At 42.4% G+C, this 26,531-nt stretch overlaps 1 protein-coding gene across 4 annotated transcripts in view; it reads right to left on the bottom strand.

Annotated features, from left to right (window-relative positions):
* The window catches only part of TENT2 (terminal nucleotidyltransferase 2), a 377,719-nt gene that overhangs the window by 7,966 nt on the left and 343,222 nt on the right, over nt 1-26,531 (bottom strand). For 2 of the 4 annotated variants that reach the window (XM_029575585.1, XM_029575571.1), the window contains one exon: nt 24,207-24,286. The exons of 1 other annotated variant lie outside the window; for it this stretch is intronic. In XM_029575585.1, the coding sequence (XP_029431445.1) occupies nt 24,207-24,286 (80 nt within the window). Of the gene's footprint in view, nt 1-3,602; nt 3,844-24,206; nt 24,287-26,531 lie in introns of those variants that run through there. One more of the 4 variants, XM_029575578.1, reaches the window with a different exon arrangement.

Raw genomic sequence — 26,531 nt, 5'->3', positions numbered from 1 at the left:
TCATAACATGATCAAATTTAAACTAATAACTGGAAGGGGGACAATAAGTAAATCTGCAGCTCTAACACTAAATTTTCAGAAGGGAAACTTTGATAAAATAAGGAAAATAGAAAAAAACTGAAAGGTGCAGCTGCAAAGGTTAAAAGTGTTCAACAGGCTTGGACATTGTTTAAAAATACAATCCTAGAGGCGCAGTCCATATGTATTCCACACATTAAGAAAGGTGGAAGGAAGGCAAAACGATTACAATCATGGTTAAAAGGTGAGGTGAAAGAGGCTATTTTAGCCAAAAAAACATCCTTCAAAAATTGGAAGAAGGATCCATCTGAAGAAAACAGGATAGAACATAAGCATTGTCAAGTTAAGTGTAAAACATTGATAAGACAGGCGAAGGGAGAATTTGAAATAAAGTTGGCCAGAGAGGCAAAAACTCATAATAAAAACTTTTTAAAATATATCCAAAGCAAGAAACCTGTGAGGGAGTCAGTTGGACCATTAGATGACCGAGGGGTTAAAGGGGTTCTTAGGGAAGATAAGGCCATTGCAGAAAGACTAAATGAATTCTTTGCTTCCGTGTTTACTAATGAGGATGTTGGGGAGATACCAATTCCGGAGATGGTTTTCAGGGGTGATGAGTCAGAGGCCAGGGGTGGGCAATTCCAGTCCTCGAGGGCCACAAACCTGTCGAGGTTTTAGGATATCCTAATGAATATGCATGACAGATTTGCATACTACTGAGGCAGAGTGCATGCAAATCTCTCTCATGCATATTCATTAGGGATATCCTGAAAACCAGACTGGTTTGTGGCCCTTGAGGACCGGAACTGCCCACCCCTGAGTCAGACGAACTGAACGAAATCACTGTGAACCTGGAAGATGTAGTAGGCCAGATTGACAAACTAAAGAGTAGCAAATCACCTGGACCAGATGGTATGCATCCTAGGGTACTGAAGGAACTAAAAAATGAAATTTCTGATCTATTAGTTAAAATTTGTAAACTATCATTAAAATAATCCATTGTACCTGAAGACTGGAGGGTGGCCAATGTAACCCCAATATTTAAAAAAGGCTCCTGGGGCGATCCGGGTAACTATAGACCAGTGAGCCTGACTTCAGTGCCAGGAAAAATAGTAGAAACTATTCTCAAGATCAAAATCGTAGAGCGTATAGAAAGACATGATTTAATGGAACACAGTCAACATGGATTTACCCAAGGGAAGTCTTGCCTAACAAATCTGCTTCATTTTTTTTGAAGGGGTTAATAAACATGTGGATAAAGGTGAACCGGTAGATATAGTGTATTTGGATTTTCAGAAGGCGTTTGACAAAGTCCCTCATGAGAGGCTTCTACGAAAACTAAAAAGTCATAGGATAGGAGGCGATGTCCTTTCGTGGATTACAAGCTGGTTAAAAGACAGGAAACAGAGTAGGATTAAATGGTCAGTTTTCTCAGTGGAAAAGGGTAAACAGTGGAGTGCCTCAGGGATCTGTACTTGGACCGGTGCTTTTCAATATATATATATAAATGATCTGGAAAGGAATACGACGATAGAGGTTATCAAATTTGCGGATGATACAAAATTATTCAGAGTAATTAAATCACAAGCAGACTGTGATCCATTACAGGAGGACCTTGTGAGGCTGGAAAATTGGGCATCTAAATGGCAGATGAAATTTAATGTGGACAAGTGAAAGGTGATGCATATTGGGAAAAATTGGTTCAGTCCATCTGAATCATTACCCATGAAAACCTTCTCCAGATCTTTTGGCTAAAATAGCTTCTTTCACCTCCCCTTTTAACCATGCCGGTAATCGTTTTGCCTTCTTTCCACCTTTCTTAATGTGTGGAATACATCTGGACTGTGCTTCTAGAATGGTATTTTTTTTTTTTTTTTTTTTTTTTTTAACAATGACGACGCCTCTTGGACAGTTTTTACTTTTGTAGCTGCTCCTTTCAGTTTTTTTCTAACAATTTTTCTCATTTTATCAAAGTTTCCCTTTTGAAAGTTTAGCACGAGAGCCTTGGATTTGCACAATGTTCCTCTTCGTCATTAAATCAAATTTGATCATATTATGATAACTATTGCCAAGCGGCCCCACCACCGTTACCTTTCTCACCAAGTCCTGTGCTCCACTGAGAATTAGATCTAAAATTGCTCCCTCTCTCGTCGGTTCCTGAACCAATTGCTCCATAAAGCTATCATTTATTCTATCCAGGAACGTTATCTTTCTAGCGTGTCCCGATGATACATTTACCCAGTCAATATTGGGATTTAAGGAAGTTGGAAGAGTGGTCAAAGATATGGTAGCTGGGATTCAAAGCCAAGAAATGCAGTCATGCATCTGGGATGTGGTAATCTGAAAGAACTATATGCGTTGGGGGGTGAAGGGCTGATGTACACAGAGTAGGAAAGAGTCCTGGGGGTGATAGTGTCTAAAGACCTGAAGTCGACGAAGCAGTGTGACATGGTGATAGCCAAAGCCAGAAGAATGCTAGCCTGCATAGAGAGAGAGAGGAATATCTACTAAGAAAAGGGAAGTAATAATACCCTTGTACAGGTCCTTGGTGAGGCCTCACCTGGAGTACTGTGTTCAGTTCTGGAGACCATATTTCAAAGGAGATAGACACAGGATGGAGGCGGTCCAGAGAAGGGCGACCAAAATGGTGGGTGGTCTCCATCGAATGACTTATGAGGAAAGGATGAAGAACCTGAATATGTATACCCTGGAGGAGAGGAGCAGGGGTGATATGATACAGACCTTCAGATACTTGAAAGGTTTTAATGATCCATGGTAGTCAACAAACCTTTTCCATTGGAAACAATTTAGTAGAACTAGGGGTCACAATTTGAAACTCTAGGGAAGAAGACTTAGAACCGATGTCAAGAAATATTTCTTCACTGAGGGTGGTGGATGCCTGGAATGACCTTCCAGAGGAATTGAAGACTAAAACTGTGAAGGATTTCAAAGGGGCATGGGATAAACACTGTGGATCCCTAAAAGGCTAGAGGATGGGAATAAAAAAAGCTTATCCGGCATGGAATTGCAGTTGCGACCCTTGACAGAAACGAAGGGGTAACCTGCATGGAGCTTGCTGGACCGACTAGATGGACCATTTTGGTCTTTTTCTGACGTCATTACTATGTTACTATGTATGATATCCAGTACCCAAATCTCAAACATGATCTCGACCCACTGCTGGTAGAAGAGGGATAGTCGACCCCCTATCTACTCGTCCTGTGGATGGGTCGGCAAAACGTCATTGGGAAGTTCGGGCCGAACCTGAACCAGCCCCACTTTTTGGTTGTCAACTCTGAAGGGACTGAGACCTTCCCGAGGACAGAGAAGTCTGAAATGACCTTGGTCTGATCCAGTCTTACAATTCTTATGTTCTTATGTATTATTTCTGCTGCACAAGCCCCTCAGTCAATACGAAGCAGAGCTTCAATTTCAGGGAGGAAGCTGGGATTGTGTGGTTGGTTTGTTCTGCTGTCCACGGAAAACAATGATTACAGGTTAACAATTTCACTTTCTCCGTGGACAAGCAGGAATAAAACACAAGCTAAGGGTTGGTTTATTAATCTTTTAATGATTTGCAGCACAGAAAATGTAACCTGTAGCAGTTAATGCCTGGAAGTTGAAGCTATTATTGAAAGTTCTTGAGAATCCTCTGTCCAAAGATACTAGCATTGCGAGAATCCTAGTCCAAGCAGTAATGCTTCATAAAAGTGTGTATAGAAGTGGCAGCCCTGCAGATATCTTGAATAGAAGCTTGATGTAAATGGGCTGTAGAGACTGTGTCTCTTAGCTGATGAGCCTTTATCTTTTGTGGTAGGTGAATTCCTGGTTTAGAAAAGCAGAGAGAGATGCATTGAGACAACCAGCTGGAAAGCATTTGCTATTTAACTATGTCCTTAACTATTTACAGCATATAACAAACAATTATGAAGACTTTCTGAAAGACTTTGCTCTACAGTCCAGAGTATGAAGAGATTGTTTGGCTGGAGATGAATGTGGCTTTGGAAAGAATGTTGGATGATTAATAGACTGATTTAAGTGGAATTGAAAAACAAATTTTGGCAGGATTTTTGGGTGCGTCTCAAGGTTCAGAAATTTTGCATATACGGAGCTTGCAGTTTTCTCATTCAACATGCTGATGCAATAGCTATGAGAAATAGTTTCTTAGTAAGAAACTTATCAGTTGTAGTAAAGGGTTCAAAGGGTGGTTTCATTAACTCGGAAAGGACTACAGTAAGGTCCCATTGAAATGGAGGGATCATGATTGGAGGTTTCAAATGGTATAATCCCTTAATAAATTGGGAAACTATTAGATAATGAGAAATAGGCTGCTCTTCCGAATGATCAGATTAGGTAAACTCTAAAGATATGATTGTTTCGAATAAAGGCTTGAGTCCTTTGTTATTACAATATAATACAATGCTTTTCAATACCAGGGAGATTTTTTTTATAGATTTTTTTCATATATTACGAGTTCAGGCATTTTTTTCAGAATCAATTAGCACCAACAGATCAGTCAGTGGTATACCATAAGTCTAAGAGGCTACTGCAAGTTCTAATGGACCCTTGTATAGTCACTTGCATTGAACTGGTGTTACAGGACTTGTCTCCAGATCGTTCTTCCAGTAAATGATTCACTCGATAAGACTTTTAAGCTTGCCAACATGTATCTAAACATTATTAGGCAGTTATTAAATCAAATGAAACTGAGCCTTAATTGTAAAAACACAGAAATTATGCTGTTGGAACGCAAAATATCCACAGTCGATCAATCTAAGGTGGTTAATATTGAGAATGTGCCTATTACACTAGGGAATAAAGTCAGAGACCTAGGCGTCTGGCTTGATCCTAATTTCACATTTAAATAACATATTGCAATAAAAATTCAGGAAGGTTATTACAAACTATTAGTGCTCAAATGCCTAAAACCTTTATTGAATTATGAGGAATTCCAAACAGTATTACAAGCATTAATAGTCACAAACTTAGATTATTGCAATTCTTTGTTGTTGGGTCTTCCAAAAGCATCGATTAGACCACTTCAGATTTTACAGAATTCTGCTGCCAGACTCATTTCTGGCACCAGCAAAAAAGATCACATTACCCCAGTCCTTGCGGAGTTACACTGGTTGCCAATTGAATTTAGAATTCAATATAAAACTTTATGCTTAATACATAAAGCGATCTACGCCAAACAGGTAGACCGGATGAATGCTGTCATTCGCATCCACACTCCTCAGCGAAATTTATGGTCAGCAGGTAAAGGTCTTCTCACAATCCCCTCTGTTTCCACAGCCAGACTTACATCTGTTAGGGAAAGGGCGGTGTCATTGGAAGGTCCTGGTCTTTGGAATTCCCTACCCGTTGAGTTAAGGCTTCAGGGTAACCTAAAAGAGTTTAAGAAAGCTTTGAAAACTTGGTTATTTGTTCAAGCCTTTCAAGCAGTACCCAGTTAGAAGTATCATTTGAGTTTACTTCCTTGTTTTAATTTTAGTTTTAGATTTGACCATTTTTTTATTTTACTCATGTTTTACTATTTTTATGATTGCTTCTCTTGTTTGTTTTACGAAATGTACTTTTATTCCTTTTTATATATTTTATGTTTTTATTATTTTAAGAAATACTGTTAACCGGTGTGAAGGTATGTACCAACACCGGTATATAAAAACTAATTAAATAAATAAATAAATGGAGGCAGACAACTGGTCTTGATTCCACCATTGTTAATTTAAATATGGAAGAAATTTGAGTTATATGGAGCCTTGCAGACAATTCAGAAACAGTGGTCAAGCCAGTGCATAAGGGAGAGGCGGGTAATCTAAAACCGAGATGATTATGTAGCTGAAGTCAGTTGGCTGATACTAAATATTATAAAACACTGACAAGTGATCCCACTAACACCATTAAGATGAAAATGGATGACTTCATAGACATGGGGTCTCAAACAGGTTATTTTGACTTCAAAAGAATCTGTTTCTGTCACACATCCACGTCTTTTTTAAAAAAAATTTTACACAGTGCAGAAGATATATAAGACATTAACATGTCCATCGGGGGTGCTCAATAGTGTCAGGGCAACTCCTTAGAACCTGTCTCTACGTTTTAGACCAGTTTTTGAAAGTACATGTCACACAAGCTAAGACGTATATAAAAGATGCTACTCACATGCTTATATTACAGGGATTCTAGATCATCACATTCTAGTGGTCCTTGATATGGAATCACTATATACTAATAAACCTCAGTTGGAGGCATTAGCTGCGTATTCAGCCTTTTTTTTTTTGTTAACAGCCTTAGCATAAACTGCACCAACTCAGAATTATTTCATGTTCCTTAAAGACTTATTTGCAGACACAAGGGGTTGCCATGGAAGTGACCATGGTACCTGATTTCTTTATGTCTTTGTTCGAGGAATAGTTTTTATAGGGCTCTGTTTGGTATAGTTACATCAAATTATGGAGACATTTTATTGGCTTTTTTTCATTTGGACCGCCATGGTTGAAAATCTACAGGAGTTTATACAATGGTTCAATTTACAAGATAGCCATCTACACTTCAGAATGGAATATGATTTATACCAGATTTCATTTCTGGATTCAGAAGCAAAGTCATTGATTGGTTACCATGTTGTATTATAAAACAACAGATCGAAATAGTTTGTTGGCCGAATAGCTGTCATCCTTGGAGTTTGCATAACGTTTTACTGCTGAGCCAAGTTTTATGGCTCTGGCAGATGTCATGATACACAAGAATTTAAAATAAAAATGCAGGAGTTGTTTCAGTATTTTGTTATTTGAGGTTTTCCACTAAGGATTGTTAAAAAGAAAAGTGTACAAAATAGCACTGAAAGCTCAGAGGACACTGTTACTTTCCTTCCAATAGCAAATTACTAAATTATGTATGTGTTCTAAAGTTTTTGGATCAAATTCCTAGAGTGGGCATTTTACAGCAACATTAACATGTACTTTCTTTAAACCAGATCTTCAGTCGACCCCCTAAAATAGTGTTTTCTCAATGACAGAATCTTAAGCTAAAATTGCAAGATCAACATTACTTGTTCTCCTAAGTATTGATTTAACAGAAATAGGGGAACATCATTTATTTATTTTGAACTTTATATACCGAAATTCATGTGCAAAAAGAACATATCAAATCGGTTTACAGTGAAACGAGGGAAGCATAAAACGAAGCTTTACATCAAACAAGGGTTACTGGAACTGGGATCAAATTTAACATATATATACACATTATGAATGTAAGCATTGCACCATGTGCACTAACACTATTCAAAGTCCCACTTGGATACATCCTATCACTCACTGTATTGTTACATTAAAGACACAAGCTAGTAGTGACTCAACAGTGTAATAATATTATAATTGTTAGAGCAATACGTAGATGCAGTTTTTTACTACGTTACAATGTTACACTATCTGTGGTCACACTATCACTTAAGTTATTATGTAAACCGATATGATACTTATGTTTGAATATCGGTATATAAAGGATGGAGTTACAGTAGTCGAGTTTCGATAGGATGAGGGCCTGGAGTATTGACCGGTAGTCTTGAGTGGGTAGAGGTTTGATTTTTTTTGAGGACTTGTAGTTTGAAGTAGCCCTCTTTTATTATAGTATTGATGAAGGTTTTCAGGTTGAGCTCGGAGTCTAGTGTGATGCTTAGGTCTCTTACAGTTGAAACGATTTGGCTTTTGCTCTGCGTGGAGGAATGGTCTTGGATATTCTCTGTAGGGGGATTGTTAGAGATGTGCAGGATTGCTGTTTTTGAGTGGTTAATGGTGAGTGATATTTGTGATAGGAGTTTTTGTATTTGGGCTAGGATGAGTTTCATTGTAGGAGGGTGTTTTGTTTGCCTTCTTTCATGGGGAGGAGGATCTGGATGTCATCGGCGTATACAAAGTATTGTAGGCCCAGATCGGTGAGGAGTTTGCATAGTGGGAGCATGTATATGTTGAAAAGGGTGGAAGAAAGTGATGATCCCTGAGGGACGCCATGTGAAAGGGGGAGCTGCTTTGATTCTTTGTTGTTGAAGGTTACTTTGTATGATCTGTTTGCTAGGTAAGAGTCAAACCATTTGATTGTGCTTTGATATTAAGATAAAAAAAAAAAAAGATTGTGGTTTGATATTAAGATCAGTTTCACTATAGTATACTAGGTTAAAAATATCCAAAACTTCTGAGAGAGGTATCTAAAGGTAGAATCTGTTTCAGTTCTATGACAGGCACTGAAAGGGAAATATTTTTAGAGGTACAAAGAGGTTGCATCACTTTAAAAGGAAATCCTGTATCTATCAGATTGTTCTTTTCAAAAGTTATGTTTTGGGAAATAGGGTTTACATGTTTGCATTTTGGTTTATGAAGACAACACACTGACATCTCCTGAAAAGTTTACACCTGAAGGCAATTGCCTTGATGGACTATATATGCTAAGAAAGTCCATTCTTGTATTCATGGTCTAATCTAAGAGATTATATTAGAATACATAGGACTGGTCCTCTCCTCATAAACACTGTTCTTGTTTGTTAACAGATAAATATGGATGCGGCAATGTTGCAGGAGTTCAGTCTTATGGCCAAGTCATGAATGTGCTGTCCCTAAATGGTAAAACACCTTGAAAACTTCCTATCTTTCTATGCAACTGAAAAGTAGAGCTGACAGATTTCAATCTGGCAATACTCAAGAGCCCAGTGCTTCCTTCAGTTGCTGGTATCTGTGACATGCAGTCATTCTAACTTGGAAATTGCTACTCTGATGCAGATACCAGCAGCTGAATGAGACAGGACTTGCTGGCAGTTTAGAGCTCCTGTAGGGCTCTGAGTATTGCTAAATAACCCCACAAAAACAATAGCCCTTTTGAATAAGGAACCTAGATTCTTCTAGAGAATTTTTCTAACTCCAATATTATTTAACTCCTAACAATCAACACACATCACCATCAATATCACTATTAGCTACCTCTTACAATGTAATTATATGTAATTAGCTGGTTTTCCTTTTCCCTTCTCACTCCAAGTTCTATTTTTCCTTGTTACATGTAACTGCTTTTTCCGCACTATTGTTCAAGTTTAAGTTTATTTTGCACTCCTGTTTCATGTGAACCAGCATGATGGGACTATTGTCTTGAATATTGGTATATAAAAAAACTTAAATAAATAAATAAATAAATAAATAGAGACAAGATATTTTCCTTGTGCAGAACATTTCTCAATATATGCTTCCCAGCCTGTGAGACTTACATCTTTTGTAGGAATTGTGGTCTGACTGACAAACTGTCTATGCCCATCTGTCACACTACTCCTAACACCAACTCGGGGTAACCCTATGGCCACTTGGATAGTCCTGCCAAGCACTGCCCAGGCCTGCCTGCACCTGCGCACATGCTCCTACACTGGCAACTTGCCACCCGCCAACTGGGTTCCGGCTTGCCTCTGGGCAAGAATCCCACCCACAAGCTTCCCCTGGTGGTTTTTAAGGACACTGAGGCCCCACATAACCAAGGGTCTAAGAGTTCTTACAAATATACCCACAGACCAAATACATACAATAAAGACAGTTTATTAACAAAAAGTAAGAACAGTAAACGGGGAAAAGATCTAATCTGCAAACAAGAACAGGTAAAAACAAGGATTAAACAGCAAATGTTAACTGAACACTTTTCACTACTTTTTAATGCCTGGGGGTCAGGAAAAAAGGCTGTCCACGTGAGATGAACAGGGCCTCAGCACATATATCTGCTCCTTCTGATCTCCCAGCTAAGACTAGAGAGTTCCAGAACTTTCAGGGCTAGTTCTCTGTCTGCAGGGCACAAAGTATTTTTTTGTATCTTTTTTTTTTATAAATATATGCTGTGTGAAGTTTCAACAGTCGATCGGATAAAAACAGCATTCATATTCAAGTTAAGTTGAAATTTCACAGCATATATTTATAAAAAAAAGATACAAAAAAATATATGTTCACTTGAAATTGACCAATGACTACAAATAAGGCTGGGTTATAAAGTGACACCACTCCACGATGAAGCCTATTATGAAGGTCAATCACTTAGCAAGTGTCTTTCACTAGTGTGTTTAGTTGGTACTTTTGGCAATCTGCATCATTCTTTGCATCCTTGTTTGATGATGTAAAACATGGCTACTTGGTAGTCTCTGTCTGGATGAGACTTCTCTTTTCCCTGAGATGTGTTTGATTACTCAAAAACTCCAAAAGATTGATTTGAAACAGTCATTCCACCAATGATCAGATTCCCTGGGTTCTGAAGAGACCTGTGTACACTCTGCAATCCTTATTGGACACATCTGTTACTAAGATGACTTGAAGAAGCAGATGAAGAGGGGCACCGTTCTCTAAAATGTTCGGGTCCTGCTATCCATGAAGTTCTCTCTTCAGTTCTCACAGGACGTTCACCAGGGTTGAACTAACTGGTCCCACTGGATGGGGAGATCTCATTGCAGGATTTGCATATGGAGGCAGGTTAGAGAAACCAGAAACTGCCACCTACATGTGGCCCAGGACAATTAACACTTCCCTGATTGTCATCTAATTCAACTGTACCACCCGATGGAGGTAGGGATCTGAGGCAGCACGCTTGATCTGTTGACAGAAATGCTCTCATCTAGAGGGTTTATCCATGCCCCAACTGAATTTGATTTTCTGGGATGGAATCAGATTCAGTTTCTTGAAATTTATGATGAAATCCAGTAATCGAAGTTGGATTGTCTTCTCGCCTCAGAAGCTCCTGTAACTAGCCAGTCCAGGTAAGGAAAATCACAGATACCCTGATGAAAGGAGATGGGCTGCAACTACTGTTAGGCATTTGGTGAAGCCCCTCGGTGCTGCTGAAAGCCTGAAAAGGAGCACCTCTTATTGGTTGTGAGATGATTCCACAACAAACCGTACAGAGCGCCAATGGGGGTGGGGAGCAGGAGATGGATGTACGTGTAGGCTTGAACATGCTTCAGATCCAGAAGACACATCCAATATCCTGCATGGATGAAGAGCAGGATGGTGTGGAAGGAATTTCTCCCATAATAGGCTATTGATCAGACTTCATAAATCCAGGATGGGTCCTCAATCCCCTGAATTTCTTGGGCATAAGGAAATAGCAGGAGTAGAACCCCGACCATGTTGATTGGGTTGAACAGAGTCTATCACCCACTATTTGAGAAGAGTCTCCACCCTCCAGGTAGAGCTGTGCCGAGTGAGTCAGGTTTGAATTGAAGGCTGAGCAATGGGGAAGTGTGGAAAGTTGGGAGAAACAAGCAGTAGCCAGATTCCATTAACTTGAGAACACAGTAGTCTTTGGTGATTTAGCAACTCTTTTCCTAGCAGAGACTAATTATCCATCCTACTGGAGGGGCTGAGTTCTGGACTCCAAGGCTAATCAAAAAAGGGCTCAGGTATAGAATGGGCTTGAGGTGCTGCTTTGGGCTAATGCCTTTCATGCTGCTGTCGTGGCACAACATGTGGAGCATGATATAACTGGAATTTCCAGAAAGAGCTTCTCTGAAAATAGGAATGCTTAAAAGCCAAATAGGAGCATTTTGATGATGAGTGCTGCTCAGAGTCTGTTCAGAGAGACTGCACTGCCACATACTACCCTTCGATCTGAGCAACTGTCTCCGAAGAGGTATTCTCCAGTGTAGGGAACATCCACCAACTTGTCACGCAAACTACTGGCCCTTAGCCAAGCCATTCAGTGAGCTACGAACAGGCTGTAATATCAAGAACATAAGAACATAATAAATTGCCATATTGGGTCAAACCAAGGGTCCATTAAGCCTAGCATCCTGTTTCCAACAGTGGCCAATCCAGGCTACAAGAACCTGCCAGGTACCCAAATACTAAGCAGAACCTATGCTATTGATGCCAGTAATAGCAGTGGCTATTCCCTAAGTCAACTTGATTAATAGCCGTTAATGAACTTCTCCTATAAGAACTTATCCAAACCTTTTTTTTAAACCCAGCTACACTAGCCACATCCTCTGGCAACAAATTCTAGAGCTTATTTGTGAATTGAGTGAGAGAGAATTTTCTTCAATTACTTTAAAATGTGCTACTTGCTAACTTCATGGAGTGCAACCTAGTCCTTCTATTATCCAAAAGACTGAATAAGCAATTCACATTTACCCGTTCTAGATCTCTCATGATTTTAAAGACATCTATCATATCCCCCCTCAGCAGTCTCTTCTCCAAGCTGAACAGCCCTAACCCTCTTTAGCCTTTCCTCATAGGGGAGCTGTTCCATCCCCTTTCTGTACCTTCTCCAGTGCATCTATATCTTTTTTGAGATGCCGCGACCAGAACTGTACACAGTACTCAAGGTGCGATCTCAAAATGGAGCAATACAGATGACATTTTCCCTTTTATTCACCATTCCCTTCCTAATAATTTCTAGCATTCTGCTTGCTTTTTTGACACCCACAGTACACTGAGCCGACAATTTCAATGTATTATCCACATTGATACCTGGATCTTTTTCCTGTGTGGTAGCTCCTAATATGAAATCTAACATCGTATAACTACAGCATGGGTTATTTTTCCCTATATGCATCACCTTACACTTGTCCACATTAAATTTCATCTGCCATTTAGATGCCCAATCTTCCAATCTCGTAAGGTCCTCCTGCAATTTATCACAATCCACTTGTGATTTAACTACTCTGAATGATTTTGTATCTGCAAATCTGATTACTTCGTCGTATTCCTGTTTAGATAATTTATAAATATATTGAAAGCATTGATCTAAGTACAGATCCCTGAAGCACGCCACTGTTTATACTTTTCCACTGAGAAAATGGAGAAATTACTTACCTGAGAATTTCATTTTCCTTAGTGTAGACAGATGGACTCACGACCAATGGGTATAGTGTGCTCCTGATAGCAGTTGGAGACGGAGTCAGATTTCAATCTGATGTCAGCCCTAGTACATATACCATGCAGGAAGCTCTGCTCTTTAGTATTCTCTTCAAAAAGCAATTGTGGATATATCATTAACTTGGATAATTGTGGATATATGATTAACCTGGATAACTTGGTTAACGTGATTAACGAACTGGTTGATGGGGTTATAGCTGGAGACCGCCAGTGCACTCAACCGAGAAACGCCGACACCCAGTAGGTATGGGTGTCTTAATTAGAGGGAAGCATGGCTTACCTGTGTTTGTCTTGTTCTCGGGGATTGTCACCCGAGGTTTCTGTGTTTGTCGGCAGCCATGGGCGGTATGCTGAATCCATCTGTCTACACTAAGGAAAACGAAATTATCAGGTAAGTAATTTCTCCATTTCCTAGCGTGTAGCAGATGGACTCAGGACCAATGGGATGTACAAAAGCTACTCCCGAACCGGGTGGGACTCTGCCCGTGGCCCACTTAGTACTGCCCTTGCGAATGCTGTGTCCTCCCAAGCCTGAACTTCCAGGCGGTAGAACCTAGAGAAGGTGTGAATGGAGGACTATGTCGCCGCCCGACAGATCTCGGCGGGCGATAGCATCTTGGTTTCTGCCCAGGACACTGCCTGGGCTCTAGTGGAATGGGCCTTGACTTGTAGAGGTGGAGGCTTGCCTGCCTCTACGTAGGCTGCCTTGATAACTTCTTTGATCCAGTGGGCTATGGTTGCCCATGAGGCCGCTTCCCCTTGTTTCTTCCCGCTGTGAAGGATGAATAGGTGGTCCATCTTTCGTATGAATTCGACCTTTACAGGTATCGGACTAGGAGTCTGCCGACGTTAAGATACCGAAGGCGGCGAGATTCTTCCGAGTCTTTATGCTTGTCTGGCGATGGCAGAGAGACTGTTTGGTTTAGATGGAAGTGAGAAACCACTTTTGGGAGGAAGGAAGGGACCGTGCTTAGCTGTAGGGATCCCAGTGTGAACCTGAGGAATGGTTCTCGACAAGACAGTGCTTGAAGCTTAGAGATGCGATGGGCCGAAGAGACTGCCACTAGAAATGCAGTCTTCAATGTTAGTAGTCGGAGGGACAGACCGTGGGTGGGTCTGAAGGAGGCTCCTGCTAGGAAGTCTAGGACTAGATTGAGATTCCATAAAGGTCCCGGCCACTTTAGGGGTGGTCGGATCTGTTTGACCCCTTTCAGGAAGCGGGAGATGTCCGGGTGAGAGGCTAGGCTGCTGCCCACCACCTTGGCTCTGTAGCAGGCCAACGCAGCCACCTGCACCTTGATGGAGTTGAAAGACAATCCCTTCTGCAGGAATTCCAGAATCATGGGAATTTTGACCGTCCACGGGAGGATGTCGTGGTCTTCATACCAGGCTTCGAATATTCTCCATATTCGTATGTAGGTTAGAGATGTGGAAAACTTGCATGCTCGGAGCAGAGTGTCAATCACCGCCCCCGAGTATCCACTCTTCTTCAGTCGTGTCCTCTCAATGGCCAGACCGTAAGAGAGAGAATAGAGTTGGGTCTTCGTGGAGGTAGAGGGAGAGGGCTCCCTGTCAGTAGTCTTCGCATGTCTGCGTACCACGGCCTTCTTGGCCAGTCCGGGGCCACTAGAAGTACTGGTCCCCTGTGGTGTTCTATCTTGCAGATGATCCCGCCCAGTAGCGGCCATGGAGGGAAGGCATATAGCAGGATTTCTTGTGGCCAGGCCTGGACGAGGGGATCAATCCCTTGGGATTTTGGTTCCCGTCTGTGACTGAAGAAGTTGGGAACTTGGGCGTTGGACCAGGTTGCCAGGAGGTCCATGGCTGGTGTTCCCCAGAGGTTTACTATCAACTGGAAGGCTGTGGCCAACAACCTCCATTCCCCTGGGTCTAGACTTTCTCTGCTGAGGTAATCTGCAGTGACGACGTCTTTTCCCGCAATGTGGGTGGCTGAGATCTCTTGTAGGTTTGATTCCGCCCACGTCATTAGAGGGTCTATTTCCAGGGACACCTGCTGGCTTCTGGTTCCTCCCTGGCGGTTGATGTAGGCAACTGTTGAGGTGTTGTCCGACATGATTGACCGATTTGCCCCAGAGTCTGTGACTGAACGATAGGCAGGCTAGCCTGACTGCCCGTGCTTCCAGTAGAATGATGTTCCATCCTGACTCTTCCTTGTCACATTGCCTCATGGCAGTCAGTTCCTGGCAGTGGGCTCCCCCCACCCTCGTAGGCTCGCATCTGTAGTGAGCAGGATCCAGGTTGGTTGGGATAGCCTTACTCCCTTGCTCAGATGGTCTTCTTGTAGCCACCATTGTAGCTGGGTTCGAACTTCCTCCGGGAGCTGGAGGCGAACGGAGTGGTTCTGGGACATCGAATTCCATTGTGACAGTAGGGAACGCTGTAAGGGTCACATGTGAGCTCTTGCCCATGGAACCACTTCCAGTTTGGATATCATGATACCGAGGACTTGGAGGTAGTCCCACACCTTGGGGTGAAGACTGCTCAACAGGTTTCGCAATTGGTTCATCAGTTTTATTCTCCTTGTGGGAGTCAGAATGACCTTGTCTTGTCTGGTGTCTCCCAGGTATTCCAGAGAGTGGGAGGGCTGCAGACAGCTCTTGTTTGTATTGACCACCCACCCGAGGTTCTCCAGTAGAGTTTTGACTCTGGTGGTCGCCTGATGACTTTCCTCTGGGGATTTTGCCCTGATCAGCCAATCATCCAGATATGGGTGTACGAGGATTCCTTCTTTCCTCAGTTTCGCCGCCACTGCTACCATGATTTTGGTGAATGTTCGGGGTGCTGTGGCTAGCCCAAAGGGTAATGCCCGGAACTGGTAAATGTATGGTAAAGGGTAGTGCCCGGAACTGGTAAATGCATCGTTAAATATCAAAGTGCCTCATATACTTTCTTTTTGCCTTCTCAGCTCTCCTCTTTCCTAAGTGAAAGATTTCCTCCTGTAGTTGGTTCTTCTCCTATTTCTTGAACTTATAATAAGCCTCTGGACTCCGTTCATAATGAGTGATCCTCATTTTCACCAGCTTGTTTCCTTTTTTGCTATTTTTTAGATTTTCCTGAGGTTGTGGGATCACGAAGCGTAAAAAACGCTGATGCTCATGATGGCCTGGGATGTGCAGGTAGGCTTCTGACAGATCCAGGGATATGAGAAATTCTCCCGGCTGTATCGCCCTTATGACCGAGCGTAGGGTTTTCATGCAGAAGCGAGGTACTCTCAGGTGGTGGTTGATGGACTTGAGGTCCAGGATGGGCCGGAACGTACCCTCTTCCTTGGGAACAATAAAATAGATGGAATAGTGCCCAGTATTTTGTTGATGCGTGGGCACCGGCGTTATGGCTTTTAAGTCGAGCAATTTGGTCAGTGTGGTTTCCACTGTTGTCCTCTTGGAAGGGTGGTGGTAGGGAGATTTCACAAATTTGTCCGGAGGAATGTTGTGGAAGTCCAGATAATATCCCTCTCGAATGATGGTTAGGACCCACTTGTCCGAAGTTATCTCGACCCATCTTTGGTAGAATAGGGCAAGTCTGCCCCCTATGGCTTCTTCCTGTGGATGGGTCGGCTGATCTTCATTGTGGGGTGCGGCCTGGACCCGTGCCGGCTCCCCTTTTGCTGTGTTTGTTCCGAAAGGACTGGCCCCTGCCTGCGAGGTGAGATGCTCAATATGTATTTTTGTATGATTTGAAGCACTGTGATCCCCTGCCCTTAGATATTCCCGGGGGGGGGGGGGGGGGGGGGGGGGGGGGGGGGGAGGGACGCTGGCTTCTCTTGTTCTTGTCCTCCGGTAGCCGCGGTACTGGGGATTCGCCCCATTTGTCTGCTAACTTCTCGAGTTTGCTTAAGAACAGCAGGGCTCCCCTTAAAAGGCATTCTCGTAAGTCTTGTCTTGGATGTCGCATTGGCTGACCAGCTTCGGAGCTAGAGTTGTCTTCTGGCTGCCACAACGGATGAAACGTCTCTGGCTGCGGTGCACACCAGGTTGGAGGTCGCATCTGTGAGGAATGATACTGCTGGTGCTTCGACGGGTGTGGTGGCGTTCCTGGTCTTTGATAAGAAGGCGCGTGTCACCACGGCACAGCAAGCCGTGATCTGTAGTGACCTAGCTGAATCGTCGAATGACTGTTTGAGGATGGATTCCAGACGTCTGTCCTGGGCATCCTTGAGTGCCGCTCCTCCCTCGACTGGGATGGTAGTGCGCTTTGAGCCCGCGCAGAGCATGGCATACACTTTGGGGAATGCCAGGAGATCTTTGGCAGCAGATTCCAGAGGGTATAGGGCTGGCAGGGTCCATCCCCCCTTGAACGTGGCCTCTGGAGCCTCCCATTCCAGGTCAATCAGCTGTTGAACGGCTTGCAGCAAAGGGAAATGGCGGGAGGCCTGACTGAGTCGAGGAGGGGGTTAGTCTTCGGTTCCCCTGTGGCACTCGTGCAAGGGATAGCGAGGTCTTTCAAGCTGTGAGCCACGAGGTCTGATAGTTCGCCTTTGGTGAAGAACCGCCTCATGGTTCGGTAAGGTTCCGTTCCTGGGGGAATTTCCCCTTCCTCCAGGTAATCTTGATCCTCGTCTGAGGTATCCGTGTCCCCAGTGTTGGGGCTTTTGGGCCGGAGAGGCACTTCTCTGGGTTTAGAGGGTCCCGGGATGTTAGGGTCCTCTGGGGGAGGCTGTGGCTGTGTCATCGGAGGCGCCAGTTGCATGTGGACAAAGGTATGTAGGCCTTTGAAGAATTCTACCCAGGAGATAGATGCTGGGTATAAACTGAGAGGTGCTGCGCTGTCCCCAGGGAGCCCCGATTGGAGGCGGCTCCCGCTGGGGGTAGAGCGGTCAGATGTACTGTCGGTGGATTTGGATCCCAGTACTGGCTGGGGAGGACCTTGACCTGGTTCACCCAGGGCCTCCTCGCATTGTAGACACAGAGCTGTGACCTCTTCATGCTGCGCAGCTCTTATGTGGCACGCTGGGCAGAGGACCTGAGCCTTGAGCTTCTTGTCTCTTGTGCGCATAGAATTGCAGAACCCCCGGTTTGTGCGGATCAGATTGGGAGGACCCTCGCATCGGACCGAAGATTGGGAGGACCCTTTTATCGGACCGAAGTCTAGCCCGGGCAGGGCTGATCAACTCAGTAGCCCTGACGCCGGCTGGCGATCTGAGCGGCTATTCGAGCTTCAGAGACCGGAGACTTTTAGGAAGTTTTCTACCTTACCTTGTCTCGGCGCTTCCTGGTCTCGTTCCGGGCAGTCTCTGGCTGCGGGGGGGCGAGGGAAAGGTACCTTCACCACCGCGCTCGGAGTTGCACCCACTGCCTCTCAGCCGCACCCGTTTCCGGGGTCTAAGTCCACGCCGGGAACTGGCTGCTGGACAGAGGCCTAACTCGGCGGGATCGTGGAAATCACCTCAGGAATTCTCAACTGGGGGAGGAACCCGTAGGTATCAAAGCAGGAGAGCGGAGCTCATCTGTAGAGGTAAGGTTTCTTCTTTGTTTTGGATTTCTTTGGTTAGAATACTCTAATGCTGTGCAAGCATGTAGAGTCCCGAACTGCTATGGAGACGGAAAAATACTGAAGGGCAGAGCTTCCTGCAGGGGTATATGTAGTGCTGACATCAGATTGAAATCTGACTCCGTCTCCAACTGCTATCAGGAGCACACTATACCCATTGGTCCTGAGTCCATCTGCTACACTCTAGGAAATTGACCATTTAATCTACTCTCTGTTTCCAGTCTTTTAACCAGTTTGTAATCCACAAAGGACATCGACTCCTATCCCATGACTTTCTAGTTTTCTTGGAAGCCTTTCATGAGAGACTTTGTCAAACACCTTCTGAAAATCCAAATACACTACATCTACCAGTTCACCTTTATCCACATTTATTAACCCCCTCAAAAAAATGAAGTAGATTTGTGAGGGAAGACTTCCCTTAGGTAAATCCATGCTGACTGTGTTCCATTAAACTATGTATTTCTATATGTTCAGAATAGTTTCCACTATTTTTCCTGGCACTGAGGTTAGGCTCACTGTTCTAGTTTCCCAGATTGCCCCTGGACCCCTTTTTAAATATTGGCGTTACATTTGCCACCCTCCAGTCTTCAGGTACAATGGATGATTTTAATGATAGGTTACAAATTTTAATTTATAACAATGTATTTATACAATGTCATACAATGTATTTATAACATTGTATAAATACAATGTATTTATACAATGTTATTTATACATATATATAATTATCTGATCTCCATTTTCCTTCTCACTCCAAGTTATTGATTTCCTTGTTATATGTAACTGCTTTTCTGCACTATTGTTCAAATTGTAAAGTTTTATTATAACTGCACCCCTGTTTCTTGTGAACCAGCATGATGGGACTACTGTCTTGAATGTTGGTATATAAAAAAAACTTAAATAAATAAAATAAATAAATAATTAATGGATCTGAAATTTCAGTTCCTTCAGAACCGTGGGGTGCACACCATCCAGTCCAGATGATTTGCTGCTCTTTAGTTTGTCAATCTGGCCTACTACATCTTCCAGGTTCACAGTGATTGGGTTCAGTTCATTTGACTCATCACCCTTGAAAACCATCTCCAGAACCAGTAACTCCCTAACATCCTCATTAGAATTCATATAGTCTTTCCGCAATGGCCTTATCTTCCTTAAGAGCCCCTTTAACCCCTCGGTCATCTAACGGTCCAACTGACTCCCTCGCAGGTGTCTTGCTTAATTTAAAGAGTATTTATTATGAGTTTTTGCCTCTATGGCAAACTTCATTTCAAATTCTCTCTTAGCCTGCCTTATCAATGTTTTATTTACTTGACAATGCTTATGCTTTCCTATTTTCTTCAGATGGATCCTTCTTCCAATTTTTGAAGGATTTGTTTTTTAAGCTAAAATAGCCTCTTTCACCTCACCTTTCAACCGTGTCAGTAATTGTTTTGCCTTCCTTCCACCTTTCCTAATGCGTGGAATACATTTGGATTGTGCTTCTAAGATTGTATTTGTAAATAATGTCCATGCCTGTTGTAACTTAACCTCTGCAGCTGCACCTTTTAGTTTTTTTCTACTTTGCTCAATTTTTTTTAAATTTTAATTTATAACATTTCCAATACAATTCAAGAAGTTTCTCACTTGAATAGCAAACATAATGGCTAAGAAAAACATTTAAACAAAAGAAGAAAAATGTAAAGAAATAAGTAGAAAGCCACTTATGAATTAAGTCCTCGATATAAGGAGCCAATCCCATAACCTCAGAAAAAACTAAAAAATAGCAAAAAAAAGGAAACAAGCTGGTGAAAATGAGGATCATACATTATGAACGGAGTCCAGAGGCTTATTATAAGTTCAAGAAATAGGAGAGGAACCAACTACAGGAGGAAATCTTTCACTTAGGAAAGAAGAGAGCTGAGAAGGCAAAAAGAAAGTTTATGAGGCACTTTGATATTTAATGATGCATTTTCAGGGGAATTTAAGGAAACTGTTTCCTCTTTCTCTGAGGTTCTCTTGCCATGTCAGGAAAAACATGCACATTCTTTCCCAGAAAACTTTCTGAACGATAATGAGAGAATATTTTAAATATCCAGACTCCGAAAGAAGAGACACGATAAGTGTAGCTGGAGTAGACAATTCCCTCTGTGTGGTTTCAAGAATGTTTGTGACATCCAATTGAGATTTAATGGTAGTAAATACCTGACCACCACGTTTGATCTTCACTACCCTTTTTAAAGGGTGAAATATAATAAATCTTAGATACTGGAGGAAGAGTCTGCTCAGGTATTTTAAGAATTTTTAGAAAATATCTCTTCCACTGGGGTCTTTCGGGAAATGAAGTCAGATATTTTTTGCATGAGTTTGATTTTCCATTAGCTCCAGCTTGAAATTTGTCCCTGAATACTCCTTTAAGATAGTGTGTTGAATCTCTTTTAAGGCACTAACATCCTTTTTCAAGATCACGCAATCTTCCCGGTTTCTTGAAATCTCAATTTCTGCATTTTTCATGCAGTCATCCAAAACATTCAGAATTAACATAAGGCATTAACTGTTTGGAAATATTGCTGTTAAATAATTGAATTGCATCCCAGATTGTATCAAGGATGATTTATGCAGGACTTACCAACTCGGCCGATTGAAAATCAGGAAGCATTGAAGCTGTCTCTCCATATTGCCGCCGAGCTTCATTTCCAACGTTATCCCCAACAGAGCCCGAGATGTTAAAGGGTTTTGTAATGGGACTCGTAACAACCACTCGGGTTTCAGCGTCACTATCTTCTTCCAGTGGCGCCGTCTCCCAAACAAAGCCCCGGGATCTTGCCTTGGCTGGTTTGTTGGGCTGGCCGGTTTGCGGGGCTACCCGTTCTTCCGGGGAAGCGTCAGGTACTGCTTCCTCCCGATCACTCCCCAGCAAACCAACTCCCGGAATCTCCAGTCCTCGCCACACATGAGCGTCCTTCAGGTCTGTGGTAGAAGGAATGGCCAAAGATTCATGTTCTCTGGCCTTCCTTTCATGCCAGACTGAGGCATGGCCGAAAATCAGGTAGGACCCAGGGATAGACATCAAGTGCATCTCACCAGCACAGCCATCTTGGATCTATTTTGCTCATTTTATCAAAGTTTCCCTTTTGAAAATTTAGTGTTAGAATTGTACATTTACATATTGTCCCCCTTCCAGTGATTAGTTCAATTGACTCATAGACTGACTGGATGAGTTGGCATACACATTTCTCTGCATTCAGGAGTGCCAGCAGACATACAATGTGGCCCGTGTCACCTGGGCCTAGCAGCAGTTTCAGTTTCTGAAAGTAAACATGTAAAGTACTGCACCATATAGAACTGTTGTGCAGCAATGCGGGCATTAAGCATTATGCTCTGGCAAACCTTTTACCCACAAAATTGTCCAGCAGCCTGGGAGTTTTGCCTGGTGGAATATTAGAGAACATCCTTGTTTTCTTTGCCCGCCTTACTGCTAACTCCACAAGTGATTGATGGGGCAGCTGCACCACTCCAAACCCTAGGGTCTTTTGCACTCTCTCTTGAGGAAGGAAATCAGACATCCTAGAAAGGAGAGGACAAGGAGTGTGTCTCTCATCCTTGGCTGTCAGGGAGGTAAAGAAAGTCTTCACCAACTCTGCCATGTGGTCTAAGGGCTATTGTGCCCTCTTGGCCAGGCCTTTGGGGTGGGAAATCATCTTCTGAAACCAAAATAAGTTTAACTTGAAGGCCGTCTGGATACTGTAGTAGCTGTCTTGGTGAGATATATAGAGATCAAGGGCATCATCGAACAGATAAAATCCAGCATCTCTAGACAAAGAACTTGCTCTAGAAGCCTTTATGAAGAAATTGCCCTTGAAAAAGGAGGTTGTAAATGGAGCATATTTCCTTTCACAACTCCTAACCTCAGACTGCATGAAAGAGATCCGCAATTTAAGAAACTGATGCATTGGTAGCATGGAGGCTTGATGCATCAATGGCATCAATCTGAGCTCCTAGGCTTGAAATATTGAGAGCTCCCAGCTCTGATACATCAATGATGCAGAGGAAGGAAGCAATCCAGGTGCCAAGTCTAAATGCGTAGAAGCCCCATGTATCTTCAGAGCTTGATGTGCCGGCGAGTGGTGCATTGACAGTGCCGAGACTGCATGCAAACACGCTGCTGGTACCAGGACTCAGTGCTGTTTCATTGGCAATTGTACTGCTGGCTCCAAGGAACAGACTTCTTGGCTGGCACTGAGCCCTATACAATGCCTACAAGGGACTCTTGCATATCTGGGAGCAGCCTGTCCACAGCTTACTTGACCCCAATGAGGTAGAGGGGCCTAAGGCCTCCTCCAACATGGGGGAAAGCCCTGCTTGAGGAGCTCCAGCTCAGCACCTGGGTTGCTAGAAGGTTACACTCTGAAATGAAGCTCTGCTGTGGCTCTTTACTAACCTGAGCAACTCCTCCATTGTGCAGGCTCTGGATCCCTCCTGTTCTCACACACATGCATCCCCCATACATACTCCCCCCACAGCCATATGTTCCCAATACACATACACTCCTCACATCCTCATGCACCCCCACATACCTATACATGCCCTCCCCCTGCCCACACACAACATGCTCAGCAACTCGCCAACACACATACACCTTCAGTTATTCCCAGACACACACCAGTCATTCATGTAAACCCCCCATGCACACACACACCAGGGGGAGGTGAGAGGCAAAGGAGAGAATGTAAGGAGAATGCACCCCCCTCCCCAAAATGCACAGACACACACTCAAGACATTCCTAATATCACTCACACTAGCCCCATAAACACACATACACATCCTCTCACCTCCTCCCTTCTCACACAGGTGGGAGACTACAAGGGGAACATATTGCCCAACACACACACACCCTCTCTCACATTCCTACCGCACTCACACGTTCCCCCCCCCCCTCCCCTCAGCATATACACACACATGGAAGAAAGGGGGAAAATGGGGAATCCAATGGGGAGAGGATAAAAATGCACATGCACACTGACACTCCACTTACACATCCATTCACAGCCAATACATATACACACCATTCTCACACAGGTGAGAAGAGGGGTTAGGATGACAGAGGGAAGGAGTGTTACATGGAGAGTGCAAGGGGGACGTTCACATATACATCCTTCCACCACCATTTCTACCCCCATGACAACCTAACACCACCCCATACATACATGCACCTCACCCATCACCATAAACCCACCACCACCATCTGGAAATCCCCATCACCTTCACATGTCTTCTGACCTACTCTTACCTACTGAATACTCTCCCCACACACACAGACACCTACCCCCATTTCTCTAGCCCCAACAGTGTAAGTATAAGACAACCGTAATATACACATCTAGCTAATAGAAACATAAAACCTGCTTTTTGATGTTGGCATGCAATTATCACTCTTTTTTGTGGGTTCTCTTAACATCCACACATACTCAGTCAAGAGGGAATAAAAGGAAGGGTGGGGTGAATAATTCTGTAACTCACTCTCTGCCCTTCCATCCATTAGTTATTTGCCCTACCCAGCCTTTTCTTGTATTTTCTACTTAGGCACAGGAGTCTAGAGTAGAGAACACACTGGCAGGGTTGGTGAGTAGATTGAGCAGGGGTGCAACCCCTAATTTTACTATATTAATAATCCACAGATAATACAGATGCTTAATGTACTGCTGCTGTGGATAAGCTCAGTGGTTCTCTCTCTCTATACATACATACACCCCTTCAAGTCATGACAATTTAGATTTAAAATATTTGAAATACATTTATTACATCCTCACCTTTAGAAATTCATCCTGGATTTTATCAAACTTGTATTTTTCATGTACAGCCCTAGCAGTGTTTGTTCTGTCAAAAGGTTCTGCAAGGTCAAACACACATGAAGTTACCAAAAACTTCACAACAAGATCTATAAATAGATCTTTTCTTTCCACTCAAAAAAGGCCCCCCTTCTATTGCCAAGACTGAGTTTAAATGCAATGTCAATCACGATTCATGCTTTCATCATATTGCTGCATTTTTTTTTGGATAACAATACTAGGTGAGAGACAATCACTAACATAGGCTTTTAGGAGCTGAAACAGTTGTTGGAATAAGATAAGGAGGCAGTTACTATTTACCAGGAATGCTGAATTACAGTATCTTGGGAAAACACACAATACAGATTAAGAACCTAAGGTATGTCGTGCTGAGTCAGATTAATGGTCTATTCAGTCCAGCATGTTGTCTCAGACAGTGGCCAATCCAAATCATTTGGAAGTACCTGGAAGATCGCTTCCCTGCTATTCATTCCCAGATGGCAATCTCCATGCCTGCCTGGCTAATAAGTGTTAATGGACCTGTACTCCAGAAACTTGCTCATACCTTTTGTTAAACCCAGCTTTTAACTTTTACATTTTACAGCAACAAACTTCACAGTTTAATAGTGCATTGACAGAAAACACATTTTCTTACATTTGTATTAAATCTGCTACCAGTTAATTTAATGGATTGTCCATTGTCCTAGTACTATTTGAAAAAAATAAATAACTGTTCCCTATTTATTTGTTTCACACTATTCATGATTTTATAAAGATTCATTACATCCCCCTCAATTGCCTCTTCTCCAGGCTGAAGAGCCCTAACCTCTCTAATCTTTCTCCATTTCCTTTATTTTTGTCCTCCTCTGTACCTTTTCTAGTTCCGCTAGATGAGGCAGCCAGAACTATACAGAAGCATTATATTATCAGTTTTATTTTCTGTCCCTTTCAGAATAATTCCAAACATGATTTGCTATTATTTAGTTTGTCAATTTGTTCTAGCGCTTCTTCCAGCTCTTCTGGATTCAAACAGATTTGTTTCAGTTCCTCTTATTCATAACCTAAAAAGAATTGTTCCATTGTGGGTATCTCCCCAACATCCTCTGCAGAGACTACCAAAGCAAAGAATTAATTTAGTTTTTCTGCTATGGCCTTGTCCTCCCCCAAATACCCAAATCATTTAGAGGCCCAAATAACTACCTTGCAGGTTTTGTGTTTTTGATGTAGTTGAAACTTTTATTATTAGTTTTTGCCTCTTCGGCAAGTCTCTCTTCAAATTCTCTCTTGCCCTACCTTATTAATATTTTACAGCCTGACAAACTTTATCCTTTTTTCTATTTTGCCTTTAACAGCCTCTTTTACAGCACCATTTAGCCATGCTGGCATATTATGCTCTTTTGACCTTTTTATTTTGTTTTAACTTGTGGAACACATTTTATTTGGGCTTCCAAGATGGTATTTTTATAGTCTCTATGCCTCAAGTGTACTCTTAAGCCTGGTAAATTCTGCTTTTAGTGTCCTATGAACTAGTTCCTTATCATAAGTCTCTCTTTTTAAGTTTTTTTTTTTACTCTGGTGAATACGTCAAATTAGACTGTTATGATCTATGCCAAGCCGCTCCATTGCAGTTACCTCTTGCTCCAGATCCTGTGTTTCCCTGAGAACAAGATCTAAAGTAGACCTCACCATTTTGTGAATTCTAGAATCAACTGTGCCATGAAGCAAACATTTATGGCATCTAGAAACTTAACCTCCCTGACATTTGCCCAGTCAATAATGCATTAATTGAAATCTCCCACTATCATGTTTAAAGTGGTTTTCTATACAAAAAGCCAGATTGTTCATTATATGTCTATTTATTTGATATACCATCATTCAGTGAAACACTATTATGGCAGTTAAAAATAAAATATATTTTTACCTACAAGTAACGAAAAATATCACTAACCGCTACCTACACAACCCTACAATCTATAGGATTATACATGCAATGATGTATCCTTTTGTGTCATCATATTTCATTTTATATTTATATTTTGTTTTTGTCATTAAAAGTCAATAGTGTCAGTATTGTAGGCTTGCTTGCCATGACAAGGCCCATGATTTTCTGGATAATACTGTACTATAATTAACCCTTACTTCCCAGACTCACTGTCTACAGTATTACTTTGTATTTCAAAGAGATAAATTATCTCATTCCATTTTTGGAGTGACTCCTGCATAGGAAAACAAAAGATATGCACCTCACAGGCAAATGAAGAGAAATAAAACTCAATAGAACAATCAAGAGAGGTAACAAATATTCAT

This window comes from Rhinatrema bivittatum, chromosome 1, assembly GCF_901001135.1.
Source record: "Rhinatrema bivittatum chromosome 1, aRhiBiv1.1, whole genome shotgun sequence".
NCBI classification, from domain to species: Eukaryota; Metazoa; Chordata; class Amphibia; order Gymnophiona; family Rhinatrematidae; genus Rhinatrema; species Rhinatrema bivittatum.
Note: the sequence above shows the minus strand (reverse complement) of the source record. Positions and strands in the feature narration are given on the sequence as shown.